General features: G+C 35.4%; 1 protein-coding gene across 3 annotated transcripts in view; it reads left to right on the top strand.

Moving 5' to 3' along the window:
* LOC149782379 (uncharacterized) overlaps nucleotides 1–21,582 on the top strand; it is a 225,994-nt gene that overhangs the window by 73,336 nt on the left and 131,076 nt on the right. For all 3 annotated transcript variants that reach the window (XM_089933774.1, XM_089933773.1, XM_089933772.1), the window contains exon 3: nucleotides 12,547–12,813. In XM_089933774.1, coding sequence (XP_089789900.1) covers nucleotides 12,547–12,813 — 267 coding nt within the window. The remainder of the gene's footprint in view (nucleotides 1–12,546; nucleotides 12,814–21,582) is intronic.

Below are 21,582 nucleotides of genomic sequence, written 5' to 3'. Positions count from 1 at the left end.
ATGCAGGTTATACAGGCACTGTCATTGATCAATCTTACGTGCATAGTACCTAAAGACACTTCTGGTGTACGATGTCCATCTTGGGGCATCTGTTTTCAAGGATGTCTCTCTACTTGCCCTCAAGCCTCTGCCACACTACTTAGTGACGCCTTAGAAGCAAAGGATCTGACTCATAAATGCTGAGAGCTTAGTTGGCTGTGTGTGTGTTATTTGGATTTTTAAGATAGCTTTAGCAATTTCAATCTTATCGCTACATCTGCAGTGTGTCAGTTTATAGTGATGTCTAGCAATGGGCAGACATGATTTTTCTCCGTTTTAAAGCAGAATTATGCTTTTCTCCTGACTTGAATCCGTTTTTTTTATATAGTCCGTTTTTATCATTTCCAATCCTTTTTTTTTAAACGGTCTGTTCAGTCCCATTCCGCAACGACCCTTGTAACGTATTCGTTCCATACATTAGTTAGCACTCTTGAAAAGAGTATTCTGATTGGTCAAAAGTTTAAATTCATCCAACAAATTTTCTTGTGATGGAAACTGATGGCAATGGAAAGAAGAAGCATGCTTGCAAAAAAATGGCATCCTGAATTGTTGAGAGAGACCATGTCACGATAAGTTTAGATAAAGGTTTAAAAAACGTATGAAAATGAGAATGGCTGGAGCGAACAGTCGACGGAAATTTATTTGGTCAATTCATAAGAAAACTGAACGCTAAAGGATTGGCATTTTGTGACCTCTGCTCTATGGTAATCGCCGTTGGAAGAGTTTGGAATAGCACCTACAAAAGAAGCTGAGTATGTAACAATTGAAGCTCAGAAGGCATCTGGAAAAAGTGCAATTAATTTATATAAGAAGTAAGATTTCTTGCATGAGAGAATAAATGTAGTTCTCTGTCAGAATATGCACACTGCATGTCGCCAGTACAAGCACCAGCTTGAAAGTAGAAAGGCTCTAATAAGAAACGATTGCACATTGAGCCAAAAAAGTCAGTCAAAAAGGAAGGCTAAAAAATCTTTGCCAAAGCCGCAAAAAGAGCTCGACTGGCATATCAACAAGTTTTGTTCATTGGAAACAAAGACAAGTGAATGTATGGGATTATTTATATATAGTTGATGTACTTGGGTGGTTTTTTTAAACAGATTTGTTATGAAAAGAGAGAAGTATAATATCTTTGCTGCAAAAATTTGACAAATTATTGTGATTTAATTATAATGTAAACATTGACATGCACATGACATAACTTAAGCACCAATAGTATTGGAGAATAAATACATGTGACAATAAATATTCTGAAAATATTCAAGTCAAGTTGAAAATATTTGGTAAGTTTGTTAGTATTTCAAATGATTATTTTGTTATATTTTATGATCATAAGTTACACCAGTAGCAGCTTTCTTATGATTGTAAAATGCATTCTGGACCTCTAGATCGGGGGCGCTGCACTTGGAGACCCCGTTGGGGAGGACCTCCAAATCCCCGTTTCAGATTTTCAGCTTTTTTGTGGAATACCGAAATTATGTCTGAATGGGGCATCATGTCGAGACATGCAGCATCGTGTCCCACCCGGTTTCATTACCCTGACACCAACTGACCATTCCTAATACTAACCTCTTAATGCTGAGAGCCAAGCAAGGCAGCTACTGGTACCATGCAGATGCTCTAACCACTAAGGCCATCAGATGCCACTATCTTCTACAACTACTTTGCATGTAGTTCATGAGATGTCAACTTCACTACCATAATTCATAAATGGTGAAAACTGGCACTCGTGTTCCCGTGTTATTAGATCTTACTTGATGAGTGAAGCTCCATCTTGCAAGCTTGGGCATGAATTGCCATAGGGGTTCTGTGCCTCGACGTTGCTCTACATTAACTGCTGGATCTACAGACCTGACATCTTTACTTTCAATTGCTTACACACTGTGACAAGTCACTGACACTCTGGCACAGCTTAGATCATCAATTAAAAGTTCCAAGCATTTTTGCATGTATTTTTCTTGCAAATGATTTCTGTTTTCCATATGGATACTCATGAGTTGATTCATAATGTTATAACCATGGGATCAATATTACATCAATGTCTATAACAATATTCAATAGGTGGAACACAGTTTAAATTTTCCCACCCTTGAATATCACCAGAAAGATGAGTGGGCATATTTAAAGAGTGGTCCATTTCATCACATAGAAGCGCAAGATATTATAACCATGGTCATAAAATCAGCTTTGAATTTACAGCAGTTTGAAAGCGATGTAGTGATCTCTGCCTCCACTCAAAAATAAATGACCACCATGAAACAAGCTATGCTCTCAAACATCATCATCTATTCTCCTATTTAATGATCAATTTGAAGGATTTCACAACAACCCACCATCAGTCACAGTCTTAGGTACAGCAAGATTAATTTACAGGTAACCAACAAAAGGTTGAAGGGATATCCCTAGAGTATATAATTCTGGGAAACAGTCATGCCAAATTTACAACTGTTGAAAACCACAATTCTGAGGAGCAAAGTGGAGGAGTCAAAGGAAGGTCGATTGTTTTTACAATTGTTCTACGGGACCCTCCCAGTGTCAAATGACATGCATTGATATCACCTTTTTATCACAAATCCTAGTAAGTAGAAGGATTCAAACTTGTGTTACTGAATGGAGAAGGTTTACATTGACAATATGGAGACTCAGATTCATGTGGACTCTGTTCAGCACACCTACAAAGCCTTTAACCAGAGTTCTTTCTTTACTTATCACAAAGACGTCAACCAGTCAATACTGTTTTACTCTGGGTTTCATGATGGAATGCAACAATTGGCTCTAATGCCATTCATTATGGAGGCTACGCAATTGGTGTAGGCTTGCAAAGAGGCATGATATCATGTCATCAGTCAAACAGCTGACAGAAGTTCTGTGATTTGCCCACAACATCCTAAAATGCAACAGACTTGTTTTATTTTGGAGCAAAGCACGAATCCATATGTTACCTTCCTCTCATTCTGAATATTCCTGTCAGCAAGTACATCTCTGACTTCGCACCCTTTCAAGATTTGGTCAGCTAGGTCTGGAATCAATCTTCAAGTAAAAAGAATGTTTTCCTCAGGAACAAGAATTGAATTCATGCAATGGCAGGCTCATTTCCTGTATGGACCAGTTCATCTGCTAGACAATTCCTTTGTCTGCCAATTGTTGCTCTCCTTTGTTGTGGACATCTTAGTCCTTGGTTGGATTAGTGGGCTCCAATAACAATGAGTATGTGGTCCAAATGGAAATCAAACCTTTGACCTTTGGATCAGCTCTCACAATCTGCAACAATACGATATTGCATATCAGAAGCAGGGAAACCCCTTTGGATTTGTGTGTGTGATACCGCTGCAAGCACAACCTCTGCCACTCACGACAGCTACATATGCGAAAACGAGACTGGGGGAGCAAGTCTCCAACAATTTTGGAATGTGGCCTCCACAGGCTTATTGATGGCTGGTGAACCTACATAGGAATATAATTTGTATTCTATCTGATAACCTGACATTGGGGATTTATCTCAAACAGAAAAGAAGAACAAGTTCTCAGACCTTTGTATTGTTTGCAATTTTCTAAAGTGGTGTTCTCAGTGACAATCAAGGTTTATCTATTTATTTATATTTATTTTAATTTTATTGTTTATTGTTAATTTTATTGTTTATCAGGTTTAAATGATTTTTATTCTATTACATGTCGAAGTTGCTAGAGAAAAAGAGCAGTTATTTGATAGATGGTGCTTAGCTAAGAAAGTTGAACACAATTATGAAAATTTCAAACAACTTGTATTACTTGAAGAGTTCACAATTTGTGTCCATAGTGACATTAGGACTTATCTTTACGAGCATCAAATAGAAACCTTGGAAAATGCTGCTCGTGCTGATGATGAGTATTCTTTAACTCATAAAGTTCCTTTTGTAAATAAGACTTCTACGCAACAATCTTCTGACAGAAAAGCATTTTATCCTTATACAGGACCTTCTAAAACTGAAACTGGCACAACGTCTATAAAAAAAAATCAAGATTCTGTTATGCTTGATTCAAGATCATACTCTCTTCCTACTTGTACCTATTGCAAGAGAAAGGACATGCTATTTCTGATTGCTACAGATTGAAAAATAGGCACTAGAATCAAGACAGACCTATTACAAATGCTCTTATTTCTAAGAGGTCAAGGTCACGGTCATGTATTGAAAGCAATACATTTGTTGGGCCTAGTAAATCCCAGCCTGATTTTAGTATGGAGATTTATGAACCATTCATATCAAGGCTTCTCAAAATATTGTATTGTCAGTTACTTTATCTTTTTCATAGAAGTCGTCTTGTAATGAGAGTGTTCTTAATTAGGGAGTAGAGTGCGGCTTTGTTAATGTTCCTCTCCATTGTGTAAATTTGTCATCCGACTTAGTCTTAGGACCCGTGAAGTCGATACAGTGTCTGTTTGACCCGTTGAGGGCATACATTTATTACTAGGCAGCAACCTAGCTGGAGACAAGGTTGTGGTTAATCCACTTGTAAATAACCGGCCTTGCTTCAATCAGAAAGTGAATACAATTGAAAAAGAATTCCCTGATTTGTTCCCAGCTTGCGCAGTTACCATAGCTATTGCAAAAGACAGCTCTTGAAAATGATACTAATATTAAAGTATTCCTTTAGCTGACACATTTATTGGTCAGGCTTTTGATGAGGTCACTTTCACTCCTTGTTTGGATCAATCAAAGGGTATTGATCACAGTAATCCTTCTTTATCTATCCATTCTCTTTATTCTAATCAGGGTATCAAGCGACAATCACTTGTCATCGAACAGGTAAAAGATCTTAAAATCTCCTGTTTGTTTCAAAGAGCCATTAGTGAAACTGAAGCCACTGAAGATCCTGTCTGTTACTTCGTTAGAAATGGAATTCTTATGAGTAAATGGAGACTTCCCGAGGTACCTGCTGGTAATGAGTGGTCAGTGAACTATCAAATTGCAGTTACGAAACCTTACAGACAGGAAATACTTAGTCTGGCCCATGAAACTCTTTTGGCTGGTCATTTAGGGATTAATAAAACTATCACAAAATTTTGACTCACTTCTATTGGCCAAAAATTACAAGTGATGTTTGTAAATACTGCAGATCTTGTCATACTTGTCAAATGGTAGGAAAACCCAATCAGAAGATACCTAAGGCTCATCTACAACCTTTTCCTGCCTTCGATCAACCATTTAGTAGAAGTATGGTAGATTATATTGATCCCTCACCTAAGACCAAGTCAAGTAACTAATACCTGTTGACCATTATATGTGCGTCAACAAAGTTTCCAGGGGCAATCAATTTGAGGAATATTAAAACTTTGATACAGTTCTTTACTCAGTTTGGCCTTCCCACATCTGTCCAATCGTGTCAAGGGTAAAATTTTAGGTCTGGAACTTGCCAGCCTATATTGCTTGAATTTCAATTCCAACAATTCAAGTCATAGGTGAAATTATGGTTTGACGAAACTACAGTGGAGAGAACTTTCGAGTTTGATAATAATGTGCTTCTCTCTCTTTCTGTCATTCTTCAGATTTTTCTTCAGTCGAGATATTACGGCCCTTACAAAGTTAAAAAGAAAATGAATGAGTTATATTATGAGTGGTCCTGGGATCTATATAAATTATAGGGGTGCCAGGTTAAACATGCAATGAATTTTGTTGTACCTGTCCCACTCAGTGAAGATTTGAGTTAAGGAATATCATCGGATTCTACTAATATAGGAGTGACAAATCTTCGGAATTCAGAAATTATGAAAGATCTGGACCAGAAACTTTCTCATTTGCAAGAGCAAGAAAGAAATGAACCTTAACAGTTATTATTTGAATATGGGCACTTATTTCCAGATGTTTCTACAAGGATGAACAACATTTTCCATGACGTTTAAATTGTAAATTCCAAACATGTGAAACAACACCCGTACAGGATGAACCCTCTCAAACAGGAATACTTGAAAAAAGAAATTCAGTATTTGCTGGATAATGATTTTATAAAGCCCAGTAAAAGTCACTGGAGTTCACCATGCATACTTGTTCCAAAACCAGATAAAACTTTCCGTATGTGCACTGATTATAGGAAGTTGAATAGTGTCATAAAAGCAGTTTCGTTTCCATTACCAACAATCGATGACTGTATTGATAAGATCAGAAATGCCAAGTATGTCAACAAAGTTGACCTTCTGAAAGGATTTTGGCAAATTCCACTAACGGAAAGAGCAAAGGAAATTTTGGCATTCGTGACTCCAGATGGACTTTACCAATATAAATTAATGCTGTTTGGGATGAAAGGGTCGCGAAGAACATTTTAGCTTCTCAGGAATATGATCACCTCTAGTCTAGAAAATTGTGGTGCTTACATCGATGATGTCATCATTTACAACGACACCTGGAAAGAACATTTAGCAACAATTCAGAAATTCATTGACAGACTCACAGATGCATGTTTGACAACTAATTTATCTAAAAGTGAGTTCTGCTGTACTAGTGTAACTTTTCTAGGACATATCGTGAGACATGGACAAGTTAAGCCAATATATGCTAAGTAAGGTCAAGGCTATATCTGAATTCCATGGGCCTTTAAATAAAAAGCAATTGATATAATTTTTAGGTATGGCTGGATACTATCGGAAATTTTGTTCCAATTTTTCTATAATTGCTGAACCCCTGCCAAATTTAATGAGTAAGAAAAACAAGTTCCTTTGGACTGAAAAATGTCAGGAGGCTTTTGTCAAGTTAACAGCCATACTTAAAAGTGCACCAGTTTTTACAGCTCCAAATTTCAGCCAATCATTTAAGTTTTTTGTTGATGCAAGCGATGTTGGGGTTGGAGCAGTTCTGGTTCAAGAAGATGAAAATGGCATTGATCATTCAGTGTGCTTTTTTCTAAGAAATTAAATAAGCACCATAGAAATTATTAAACAATTGAGAAGGAAATTTGTCTTTGACATTGGCATTACAACATTTTGAAATTTACATTAGTTCATATCCTTTTTCGATCGTGTTTAGTGACCACAACCCCTTTACTTTCATCGGCAAGATGAAAAATAAAAATTAAAGACTATTAAGGTCGAGTCTGTTGTGACAGGAATATGATATTGACATCAAGCACATCAAGATGAAAGATAGTTTAATAGCAGATGCACTTTCCTGTATATAACAATGTATTATTTTATGTACACTGTGTGTAATTGATAAGAGTTCTTTTTAAACTTATGTACACTTGGTCTATGGTAAAAATAAAACTAAACTTCGTCATGTAAATCGTTCTTTCTCTTTATGGTGAGAGGTGTTACATTTCTCTGATTTAATATATATTTATTTTAATGTTTTTGTTCCTTTGTCGTGTTTAAATTTGTTATTCTATTACATGCTATTATAATATAATTTTGTTTACGTGATTTGTTTACGTGAACAATTTCTTTTTTATTTATTTTTATTGTGGGAATAATAAGGGTGAGATCGAGGTTGTATTTGATTTTTGACCCTAAAGTTGTAAATAGTTTCAGTGAAGTAAACTTTTTTTATTTATTCTTAGAGAAAAACCATTGGTTTTTGTCAGGGTCATTCATAGAGTATGTGATTTAAACATGATCCCTTGACCCTTATACTGGTACCCATTGTGCATCTCAAAATAACTGTATAACCATTGTTTTAGAGAAATAATCTCAGTCTGGGCTTAAAACACTTCATATCATGTCGTTTTATTCTGCTGTAGCCACTTTTGAGTTATGTGTTAACTTTTTCTTCAGATTATTTGGATTCTAAAAGATTAATTCGTTTCTCTGGAAATATATTGAGTGTTCATACAGAATTATTGAACAAAGACAGTTCTTAAAAAATGTATTCGGATTTCCAACACTGGAGTGTTATTTCTTGTGTTTCTTCAAGGAACTGAAGACAATAACACTGTATAGGATGCAACATACATCATCGCCTTCCATCTTGGATTCTTCATCGGGACTCGGACTTGAATTCATTAGAATATTTCATTATTAGAACTTCTAGAATTTTATTCGTGGATTATTCTTGGATTATTTATGGATTTGATTCTTAAAATCGTAAGTTTTTTTTCTCTTCATTTTTACAGTAATTTTTCAGGGAAATAAATCATTTCTTAATTTTTTCAAAGCTTGTTGTTTTCACTCTTTCTTTTGTTACTGTTTATTTGAGCCAAACACGTAATATAAGAGTATACATTTATCCAGCACCCCATATTCTGAATGTGATGCATGAATCAAAAGAATCAGGGTGTCTCATTGTGCTGATTTCTCCAATCAAATGGGAAATCTTGGACAAACCTCACCAATCTCACAACAGATTCACCAGAAATTGAAATATCCCATTATCTGCCCTAAGCAACCACGATTGCAGGTGTTTCACCCCAACCCAGAGTAACTGAACATGCACGTCAGGGTCTTCTTAAGTACACCCTTAACAACAAACAGTTCTCCAACATGTTGTGGAAAACCCCTCGGGTGAGATAGCCATCCACCTTATAGGTGTATATAGGCAATGGAATCTTGTTGGAGCACACCAGAGAGCACTTTGTACCAATGAATCCGTACCTCAATAGTTAACTTTCTCTGGTCATGTAACACAGCGGTCTCTGCATGGAAAACAGATTCATTGCCACGTCTGTAACAAACTAGGACATAAGCAAACGTTGTGCACATACCAATAGGTAGATGTCAATGATGTACATTCCTATGAAACACATATCCAGCAACAAAATGCATTAGAATATGTGATTACTTTTCAATGTAATAATTATAATTATATAAACAGGTTTCAGGCACACTCTGATTTGTGTGCAAAGTGCAGCTTGATAACATGTAAACAACTATGTGATAGTGTTCAAGTTACTTCTCCCCCTGAGGCTCCACAAGTGTCTGATATGTCAATGTCTTCTTGTAGGTATGTAAATCAGTCTCTTATTGAACATTCTCATGTATCCACTACATGTGGTCATGGTACAACAGATGGATATTGTATGTTATCTTCTTCATGTGTTTATGTAAATAATCAAGGCGATGAAAATAAATCTATCAAGTCTAAAAACAATACATTGCATACTACCTTGTCTGAAAATCGATCCTCAGTTCAAAATTGTCATGTCTTTGGCCTCCTCAAAAGAGGTCTGCAAGTAATCAACCTAAATATCCAACACATCCTACGTAAACCGAATGAGATAAAGTTAATATTACAGCAAACTAGAGCAGTCAATATTCTAGGTCTATGTGAAACCTTTCTTTCTGATGATACTGATGGCTCTCCAAATACAGGGGTTCAACTTTTAAGGAAAAGATAAGGAATCCGTGGGGGTGGGGTGTTCTTCTCCATGTAGATATTTCCATTAGTTATAACAGACGTGTTCATCTAGAGACTATTGGGGTAGAGAGTATGTGGATTGAAGTAACTCTTGCCAATCAAATCCAATACTCTTATGTTCAGTTTACAGGCCACCTAGATCCACTGCTGATTGGATTGATATATTTGAGGTGCAAATTCAAAAGGCATTACTATAGGAGGAGTGAGAAACTATTATATTATGTGATTTAACATTGACTATATGTAAACTCCACCATTAACATGGATAAGTAACTTTGAAACTTATAATTTTACTCAGTTAATTAACACCCCAACTAGAGTAACATATAAAAGTGTCACTATCATTGATCATGTCTGTACTAATAAACCTGAAAATATAAGTGATATTAGTGTGCCAATTTATGGACTGAGTGACCACTACCAAGTCAGTATACATGTTCCTAAATCATCTATGAATGGTCATCACATTGAAAAACAATGTAGGGACTTTAAACAGTTTGATGACGAAATGTACTCAAATTATTTAGTTTGCAAACCCTTTCAGTCAGTTTGTAATATAGCTGATGTCAACACTGCCTTAGACAAATGGAATCAGATGCAGCCTTAGACAAGCATGCTCCAATTAAACCGAAAAGGGTTAAACACCAACTTACACCCAAGTGGATTACCACTGAGATCACTGAGGCTAGGTACCTATGAGATTATTTCCACAAGACAAAAGACATGAAAAGCTATAGAAAATGGAGGAATAAAACTAAGCACCTGATACATAAAGCAAACGAGAACTACCATAAACAGGCTGTGGATGAAAGTAAGAGTTCCAAGACATTGTGGAAACATCTAAAAGAGTTGAACCCAACCAAGAACAATTGTTTCACCCCCGCCCCCTCCGACTTATGCAAATCGAGGATATATCAACATCTGTACAAGATATGGTGGAAATGTTCAACAATTTCTTCATACGCATATCCAGTAACATTATACAGAACCAGACAAACAGCCCAAGCGAACTTGATGCTCTCCTATAATTTATAAGAGCTAAAATTCCTCATGATAACTATTTTTCGATAGATATTGCTAGTGAAGCTGATGTTTTTGATATGCTAATTAAAGTGAATATTAATAAATCCTCTGGATTGGATGGTATTGGTCCATGAATTCTTAAAAGTGCTGCACCAGTAATAACAAAGTTAATAACGCATAAAATAAACTTAAGTATAATGAGCGGTAATTTTCCAAAAACACTGAAATGTGCAAAGCTTACACCAGTCTTTAAGAAAGGAGAAGAGGAGGATCCAGGGAATTACAGATCAATATCAATTCTACCTGTATTGTCAGAATTATTTGAAAAGCATGCAGTCATTCAGGTCTATACATTTTTTGAAAGATACTTTCCTTTTCACAAAGCACAATCAGGCTTTAGAAAGTACCACCCGTGCCAAGCAGAACTTACATATAAGCTTAGTAAAACACATTCATCCAAAATTGCACTACCCAGCAGAATCAAGAAATATTTACCTTTGGAAACTTGAAATCTATACTACAAGTCATATATTCCTCCAACAATTGATTATTGTTCAAATGTATGGGGAAACTGTGCTAATCTGAGTGTGACTGGATTTATAAACTTCAGAAACTAGCAGCACGTGTAATTTTAGATGCATCTATTGATCATCCCTCCAAAGCATTGTTTACAGAACTCAAATGGCTTACATTATATGACAGGACAGATTTTCACAAGGCAGTTGTTTATATAAATGTCTACATGGAACTGCATCAGAGTATACCTTTAGACTTATTCAGGTCTTTATCAAAACCATACCAGTTGAGATCAATATACACTGGAAACCTAGCACCAAAAACCAAGAACAGAGCAACCTAAAAAGAGCTTCCAATACTCTGGTACAGTTCTGTAGAACAATCTTCCACTACATGTAAAATCTTCCAATTTTTTAGAGTATTTATGAATGAGACATCATGAGCATGTATATGTTTCTAATAGATAATGGAATTTAGTATTTTAATACTAAACATATTAAAATAAACAGTAATTATTGCTATCTTCATTTAATGTGAAGTGTTATACTCTCCTGAACAATGCCTCAAGGGAGAATAGTCCTTGACTTATGAGCCACCATCAATAATGAAGCATTATTATTTTTAATTATTATTATTATTATTATTATTATTATTATTATTATTATTATTATTATTACTATTATTGTTATTGTTATTAGTATTATTATGTTATGGGCTCTGATAAGGAACAGTTCGATCCAATCACAGATAAACCTACTGTTCCATGATCACTTGCATACTGTACTATTATTGAAGAGAGGATCTTGGACAATCCAAATCGAAATCTTGACAAATGATTACAATTTTGGGACAAGTAAAAAGTGAGGTGGGATAAGAGGAGTTTTAGAAACCACTTGTTTTAGACAGTTGGGGGAAAACGAAATTTGATCAGCCCAGCTGATCACTGCATTTCCTTTTCTTTCTGAAGCTCAAACTTTGTTGATTCCAATTACATCTGGTATGATTTCCTTTATAAAGTTACAAACAGATTTACTAATCAAACCCAATATACTGTCATCCAAACTTTGCTTTCCCACCAAATACTAAACAAAAACATTTTAGTTCTGGCTTTGTTGAAGATGATTTTACTTTCAAAATTTTATGTCTGGCAAGCTCAAGCAACTCATCCCATTTATTAGACTCAGACCCCTTCTGGTTATGATTTAACAACCTCAGATGACAATGTGAATACATGTTGGTTTCACTAAAGATTAATTGAATGTGTTAATTTGAGAAAGAAATTAATTTTGAGGAAACATTTTTAATATTTAAACCGTTTTTAAGAAATTAAGATCCTGATGTGCCCCCAATTTTTGTTATAACTTTATGTTCTTAAACTAAATAACGTAAAGAAGCGAAACCAGCAAACTAGGTGATTTGTTTCTAACCTTTGTTTCTCTTTGATTATAGAGTACAATGCCTAAGATGTTTAACAAACCCCGACCTTTTTGTACCAATCTTTATTTTTTAAATTGTTAATCACACTAATGTTTGTGAATGAATTTAAATCAATATATGATGGGCTGAATGTGACTGGTGTATTATGAAATGTTTATTGTATTTACCAGTTCTAAACGGATGAATACCTTTCAGTCTTTAATACATCTTTTTACAGGTACTGTAACAATTGATTTTAACAGCATTGGATACATTGAAGAAAGTATTGTTTTGCAATGTCAGGACATTAATCCCATTGCTGACTCTTCTGTTGAATGGTATCGGGGAGGTTCTCTTATGGACATTTCATCCAGCAGATACACTAAAACAAAAACTCCAACTGGATTCAACTTGACTATATCCTCTTTGGTCACAGCTGATGGAGGAATCTATCGTTGTAGTATTGACTTTGGGACGAGCGCAACAAAAAGTCTCACTATATATTGTAAGTATCTTTAAAGAACCTTACCATAAAGATGCAGAGTTTGAAAGGTATATAAATACGCAAAGAATGTTTTTGTTTTGTATTTTTCATACACAGGCTCGGGGCTAGTGACTTGAAAATAATCACATGCCCAGACTCGAATTCCACACGCTCTAACTCCAGTTCGATGTGCCCAAAAGTGCCCTATTTTCTCACTTTTAATTTTTACAGAACATTTCAAACGCTGTACTTTAAATACGAAAAGATTTAACCAAACCATATTAAACTTGCTTGTCTGTTTATTCAGATCACAAAATATTTTACCTAAATCAAAATGTTTTCCATCAGGTCCAGATGTCAACATTTATCCAATTGTTCTTTTAATATCATCCTTACTAATTAGATCAGCAGTATTGATGTTAGCATTGGAAGCATGTATTGTTTTATACAGTTATAGTGAAATTTTTTGATGGTGCTCAGATTTGCTGATTAATATTTTTAACTCATTAACCCCTGACGTTTTTTGTCGTTTTCACCTGAAATGCGAGTAGGAAACACATTTTTGGAGCTATTTTTGAATACATCCTAATACATCGACTTCCAAGAGATTTCCGGTTAACCTAATGGCTAGTTGTAATAGAAACATTTTTCAGTGGCTGTTTCTCTCACACATGAGCAAAAGGGTAAACTTTGGAGTTATTATCTTACGTTTTGCAAAGGTTTGCCTGTCTGTGTGCAGTTCAGACCGGTCTGCCTTTGATCTGAGGCCAAAACGTCTAAAAATCCAGACAAAATCGGATTCCGACCACGGGCGTATTTTTAGTGTAAAATATCGGGTCCAAAATATTACGTTTTTTCCTCCCTTTTATAGAGTGCAACTAGAATATCCATATTATTTTTAATCATTGTAGAGTTACATCTGTCTATCATTCTATAATACCACCCACTTTAGTGTATCATACATGACCTTGACGCTACAGAGCTCGGAAGTAGGCTACTACCTCCTGATGCGTAAATGAGGTACACGGGGTTAATGAGTTAATGAGGGTTGCATTACTTAGGTGTTTCTGCAGAAATCAAATGAGAGATGTTTCCAGGCCATGGAATTGCGGATTTCTCGCAATCAACTCATTAATCACGCAATTTCTCAAAACCATTGGAGTGAGCTCACACTTGCGGTTCCTTCAATTTGTTTTCTCAGTGCACACTGTATTTTTTTCTGTTTTCTTTTTATTAAAGACCAAAATTAAAATAATGGTTTGTCAAATGAAGTATTGGTGATTCATTTTGCTAGTGATCTAAATCAAACTAAACTAAGATATAGTGTTTGAATACAATCATCTGTATAACAAACTGATCCATTGGTCAGTCATTACTGAATTGTACAGAGCTTAACAAGCAGTGAGTTATATGAATGTCGAAGCAGAACATAACTGATTTCTTTATGGTAAGATCATTTGCAATGGTTGATACTATAGAAAAAGAGGTAAGCTCTCATGCTTAGATGTAAATTGAATACATCGCACGAACCAATGACATGGAAATAATCAGCAGCTTGTCCATATCATGTGGTACCAGCGGCTGAGAAAAAGAAAAAAAGGAACTAAAATTTAAAGACATATTGTTGATTACCCACAGCGGGGTAAGGAAAGAACCAAATGAGGTGGATGTTGTGTTTTCTCTCAGTGGTGTAAGAAACATTTTCCATTCACTAATGAAAATGGTTGTGCATGATAACCTATGTAGCAGTTCTTCTTCAGTGGCCCTCAGCAGAAATATTCTAGGGACAATATGATCAATTTGTTGAAACATATGTTCGAATATCACAAAGACCGGTTACCTAATTATTTAAATTGACCAATATTGCAGTGTTTCTCCCATTACAGACAGCAGATCGTAATAGAGGATTTATTTCACCATCTATAATTCACACTGCTTTTAACATTAGATCAAGCGAAACCGATGAGTATTAAGATACAAGGGGGTCATATACCCATTTCCCGTTGTGAGAGGCTTTGAAGAAGCAGAGTGAAAAGAAGCAGAGAAGAATATCATCTAGCATAAGAAACTAAATTGGGTATGCAGATACCTTATATATTTGATCTCAAATAAGTGACATAAAGTCATTAAATGCTAGTCGTGAATTACATATGGATATACCTTTTAATAATGTCGTTACTCATCAGCTCCCATTTTGGCACTGTCTCCCTCCACTGTTAGGTTGGTGTAGGGGACATTCCCCTCTTAATAAAACTCTTGGCAGTATTTCTAAGTCAGTTTTGTTTGGTCTTTTATAATGTCCATGAAGGGGCAGCCATTGTATTTAATCAAAGAATTGAACGTGATCATGGACCACCTTTGGTCCCTTTATTATTTATAATACCTCAAATAGCATCACTGTATTGAGCCTAAACTCTGAAGATTACACGATTAAGGTAACCAGTTAACAGCTTGTTGTGTACACGTGTTAGCCTTAAACAAATTGCTAGTACACACATAACAGCATTGGTCACATCAACTGTTTGTATCAGTTCTGGTCCCCAGTAGATTGATACTAACTAGTGATTCTAGCTATCGGCTGTAATGTGTGGATATAACCTGCATATTATATTCAGTTACATATAAATTTATTCATTTTCTAAAGCAGTATATTTCAGCTATAAAGTGGTCTTAAGAATGGTAGTTTTGACCTACTGCTGGTGGAATTGCATGTACATTAAAGCCAGGTGAGCACTAATTATAGGTATCTCACCCAATATGTTCCCCATTCATGGGTGACGGGCATGCTTTGTACACAAAGTTTACAGCCATTGCTATAAATAAGGTTAGTAGGCAATCATCATACGGGTAAATGGGATAAATATTAAAACTTACTAGACTTTCAATAACTTAAAAATTTAATTCTGCATTTTATCAGTGTCATACAAGTTTTCGCAGGCAAATTAGATTTTTATTCTACAGGCCTGATATGCACTTTACTTATAATACCACAACGACCGGATCTGAAAGAGGGGTGTTGGACGTTGAGCTAGTGGATTGTTTAAGCACTGCCCAATCACAGAACCAAAGCCATTACCCTGCTGTCAATATGCTAGTCCATCCATGCAATCAGAATATTAGACTGTACACTTGTAACCCTTTTATATGGCCACCCTTATATAGTACAACTCACAATTTGTCCGAACCTCACACCTCACAGTTGGGCTTAATCTCCTCATTTGCTCTGCGATAATGACAGAGCGTTAAGTACCTACAGATCACGCCTGCACCTTGACCGGCATGCTGATGGCATCTCCATATGAGGGGCTGGGTTTTACAGATTGACATTTGAACAACCTATTAATGAAAGCCTTAGACGTCGAGAATGATGTACAATCAAACACATTTTGACAGCAATATCTATTTCAGTCATATATATGGACGATACAACCTTTTGAAAAATCAGAACATATTGATCTACTTCTTTTGCTTTAGGGTGAAGACATTTACTGTATTTTAAAACAAAATCATAACAAACTTACACATTTACTTGAACTTGTCTTGAACAATATTCATTAATTGAAAGTAATCCACTGATGTAAGGAAAATTAAATTCCAGATGACATCTGCTTTTGTTTTAAAAAAAAAGAAACAAAAAAAAAAAACACCAAATGTATACATAGTTCATCAACTTCTGGCACCACATTTATGCATCACGAGGTATTACCCAACTTCTAAGCTCTGTTGTGTCGAGGTTATTTAAGATACACCAAAGTGATGATACCATACAATCTGGACTTTCTACTCACATTACAAAATACAGAGGGATAAACTTATTTATTGAGACCTGATCCTATTACACCAAAAATTTGCCGGCTGTTGGAATCGGATTTTGTGTCCAGATTTGAGACTTTATGACTTATGACCTGAGATCTAAAGCATACGGGTCTGAACTGCAAACAGACAGATGAACCTTTGAAAAAAAGAAGTTGTAGTTTTGGAGAAGAATGTAGCCAGAACATGAAAATGATGGGTTCAATAAGCAAAACAAAATTGGCCAACTTTTACCCTTCTGCAAATGTGCAAGTGAAATAGCCAATGAATACTCTGTCTAACACAACTAGGCATCTGACTTAACAAACATCTCTTAGAAGCAGATGCAATTGGATGTATTCAGAAGTAGCACCCAAAATGAGTTTCCTATTCCCATTTCAGGCCAAAATGCCAAAAATCTCTAGGGGTTGATGGCTGATTGGTGCATTTTGATGACGTCACCAAATTTGCATATTCCTTGTGTATTTGATCAGTTGTGCATCAATATTGCAAATAAATTACAGAATTAGCCATTCCTTGACAGTTTGCCTGAAATTTCCAAACACTTTGCGAACGTGACGTTTTTAATCCGTAAACTGTAAGATCCAATCACAATGCTAAACTTTGAACTAGTTACATTCAAACTGCATGTATAGTGTAAGGAATTGGGCATAACCCATTCCTATTGTTTAGCATTCTTTTTTGTGCCAAAAAAAACATACTGTCATTTCATGTACATGTTAGAATATGCCTAAATGGGAAATCTTGGACCAAGCATACTGCTAATGTAACACAGCTGTGTCTGCATGTAAAACAGATGTATTGCAACGTTTGTAACAAACTAGGACATAAGCAAAAGTTGTGCACATACAAATAGGCAGAAGGCAATGATGTACATTCCTATGAAACACATATCCAGCAACAAAATGCATTAGAATATGTGATTCCTTTTCAATGTCATAATTATAATTCTAAAAACAGATTTCATGCACTATCTAATTTGTGTACAAATTGCAACGCGTTAACATGTAAACAACTATGTGATAGTGTTCAAGTTACGTCTCTATCTGAGGCTTCTCAAGTGTCTAAAATATCAATGTCTTCTTGTAGGTATGTAGATTAGTCTCATATTGAACATCCTCATCTTTCCACTACATGTGGTCATGGTACAACAGATGGATCTTGTATGTTATCTTCATATGTTTATGTAAATGATCAAGGCGATGAAAATAAATCAATCAAGCCTATAAACAAAACATTGCATACTACCTTGTCTGAAAATCAAGTCTCTGTTCAAAATTGGCATGTCCTTGGCCTCCTCAAAAGAGATAAGCAAGTAATCAACCTGAATATTCAACACATCCTCCCTAAACTGAATGAGATAAAGTTAATATTACAGCAGACTAGATCAGTCAATATTTTAGGCCTATGTGAAACCTTTCTTTCCGATGATGCTGATCATTTGGCTCTCCAAATACAGGGGTTTAACTTTAAAAAAAAAGATAGGGAATCCATTGGGGTGGGGGTATTCTTCGCTATGTAGAGAGTTCATTAGTTATACCATGCATGCTGATCTAGAGACTATTGAGGTAGAGAGTATCTGGATCGAAGTACCCCATGCCCAATCAAAGCCAATACTCTAATGTTCAGTTTACAGGCCACCTAGTTCCACTGCTGATTGGATTGAAAGATTTGAGGTGCAAATTCAAAACGCATAACTATATGAAGATTTAGAGACTATCATATTATGTGATTTTAACATTGACTACATGAAAACTCCACCATTATCATGGATAAGTAACTTAGAAACTTATAATTTTACTCAGTTAATTAACACCCCCAACTAGAGTAACAGATACAAGTGCTACTTTCATTGATCATGTCTGTACCAATAAACCTGAAAACATAAGTGAAATCAATATGCCCAGTCTGTGTAACTAGACATGTTCCTAAATTATCTAAAAATGGCCAGCACATTAAAATACAATATAGGGATTTTAAACAGTTTGATGAGGAAATCTTCTTAACTGATTTAGTTTGCAAACCTTTCGGATCAGTCGGTAATATAGCTGATGTCAGCACTGCTTTAGACAAATGTTATCTGATGTTCCATACAGCCTTATACATTATGGAAGCACATAAGAGAGCTGAACCCACCCAAGAGCAGTTGTCCTCCCCCTAGACTTAAGCAAAATGATGATATAGCATCATCTGTACAAGACATTGTGAAAATGTTCAACACTTTCTCCATAAGCATCTCCAGTAACAATATTTAGAACTAGACTAACAGCCCAATTTATTTTAACGCTCTTCTGTTATTTATAAGAGCTAACATCCCTGATGATTACTATTTTTTTCAGTAGCTAATGTTAGTGAAACTGATGTTTTTGATATGCTAATTATGGTGAATATTAATTAATCATCTGGATTGGATGGGATTGGTCAACGAATTCTTAAATTTGCTGCACCAGTAATAACAAAGCTACTAATGCATACAATAAACTTAAATATAATGAGTGGTAATTTTCCAGAAACATTGAAATGTGCAAAGGTTTCACCTATTTTTAAGAAAGGAGAAAAGGAGGATCCCGGGAATTAGAAACCAATATCAATTATACCTGTATTGTCAAAATGATACGAAAAGCATGTAACAATTTAGGTCTATACATTTTTGTGAAAGATACTCTCTATTTCATAAAGCACAATCAGGATTTATAAAGTACCAATCGTGCCAAACAGAACTTACCAAATGAATTGATCTTTGGCTGAAGGAAATGGATACTGGACATATGACTGGGATTGTTTTTCTTGCCTTCAAGAAAGCCTGTGATATTGTTGATCATGAAAGTCTGCTGCAAAAAGTTGAACTGTTACATGTTCGACAATCCTTCTTTAAACTGGTCTAGATCATACCTAAACCAAAGGTATCAACAAGTTAGCATTAGCAATATTAGCTCTCAATCTCACGCTTTAGGCCCTCTTCTCTTCCTTAACTATATCAATGATCTACCATTAAATAATGAATCCACAAATACAGATTTGTTTGTAGATGATGCAACCTTAAATACTTCTAGTTCTGATGCTGAAGTTATCCAAATGAGCTTAAACTCAGAAGGTAAAACAAAAATATACGATTTTGGGGACATCACAAAAGCTACACAAGTCAGGGAAACCAGAACTACCTCTTGCAATAATTAATCATCCATTATAAAATGTCAAACATGAAAAGCTTGTAGGCATGACCGTAGATAATAATTTATTATGGAAAGACAATATTGATAGGTTTAGTAAAACACTGTCATCCAAAATTGCCCTCCTCAGCCGAATCAAGAAATATTTACCTATTGAAACTCGAAACCTATACCACAAGTCATATATTCCTCCAACAATTGATTATTGTTTAAATGTATATGGAAACTGTGCTAAATCTGAGTGTGACTGGATTTATAAACTTAAGAAATGAGTAGCATGCGTACTTTTAGATGCATCCATTGATCATCTCTCAAAATGATTGTTTACAGAACTCAAATGGCTCACAATATATCACTGGACAGATTTTCACAAAGCATTTCTTTTTATATAAATGTCTACATGGAACTGCATCAGAGTATCTTCAGGACTTATTCAGACCTTTTTCAACACAATACCAGGTGAGGTCAATATCACATGGAAACCTTCTAGCACCGAATCCAAGAACAGAGCAATTTAAAAATAGATGACAATACTCTCGTATAGTTCTGTGGAACGATCTTCCACTACATGTAAAAGCTGCTAAAAGAATATTGGAATATTCAAGATGAGACATCACGAGCACGTATGGGTTTCTAATAGATAATGGAAGTTAGTATTTTAATGTTAAACATGTTAAACTAAGCAGTAATTATTGCTAACTTCATTAAAGTGCATTGTTATACTCTCTCGAAGAGGGCCTCAAGGGAAAATATTTGTAGACTAATGAGTCACCCTCTGTAAATAAGGCATTATTATTATTACTGTATTATTATTAGTACTAATATTATTGTTATTATACATCCTCTCTTAGAGTGAAGACTTATCAGTATGATGCAACTCATTGTGCAACTCGTTTGTCCATGCTGTTGTGACCTGTCCTTTTCAGTAAATATATCTAATGGTGTTATGCCATATGTTTGGTCTGATTTCCAAATAGTTATGTGGTAAAGTGTTTCCTCCAGTTTCGGTTTGTAACAAGATAACTGGGCTGGATTTCGGATTAACAACATAACGCTTTTGATGGTGATACACATACAATGTTGAATGATGAATGACTTTAATGAAACTAATATTTATGTTTAATATATGTGTGTGTAAGATCCAAATATTGGACAAATCAACACAATCTGCACGAACCTAATTATGCAACAAATGAAAAATACAAATAAACGAACTTACACAGTACAAGGACAAAGGTGAATGATTAACAGCGATTTCACACGGCGAAAACATTGATGTGTTAAACTCAAATAGTAAAAAATGGGGTACTTTACTCATATAGTAAAATATATTCACACAACTAGTGAAAACATTACATATTTTACTCAAATAGTAAAATGATGAAAATGAAGGGACATATATATCAAATATCTTTACAATCCCAAAACACTGGGTATTACAAACCCCCAAAAATTAGCCCAGGGAGACACTGACCACCATTCAATTCCTTGGTCAGGCAAGCAATCGGCACCCAGCAATCGGCCAGCAACGCCCGATCATATGCTACTCGACCAGCAACACTGTTAACTCAGCTCTATGGTTCAGCTTTACAGCTGCTATGGCCAACTTCTATGTTTAGCTCTACAGCTGGTACCACATCGAATCCTTTCAGTTCTACAGCTACGATTCAGGTCAGTTCTACGGCTGTGACTCTGATCAGCTACACAGCTACTACTTTTATCAGCTGAAAATCCATCTAACACTGTGTATTATGCATGACACGGGCATATACTATAAAACGTAATGACAGTATATACGGCAAGTTAT

This window comes from Sinohyriopsis cumingii, chromosome 15 (assembly GCF_028554795.1).
Source record: "Sinohyriopsis cumingii isolate HCF-2022 chromosome 15, ASM2855479v2, whole genome shotgun sequence".
Lineage (NCBI taxonomy): Eukaryota > Metazoa > Mollusca > Bivalvia > Unionida > Unionidae > Sinohyriopsis > Sinohyriopsis cumingii.
Note: the sequence above shows the minus strand (reverse complement) of the source record. Positions and strands in the feature narration are given on the sequence as shown.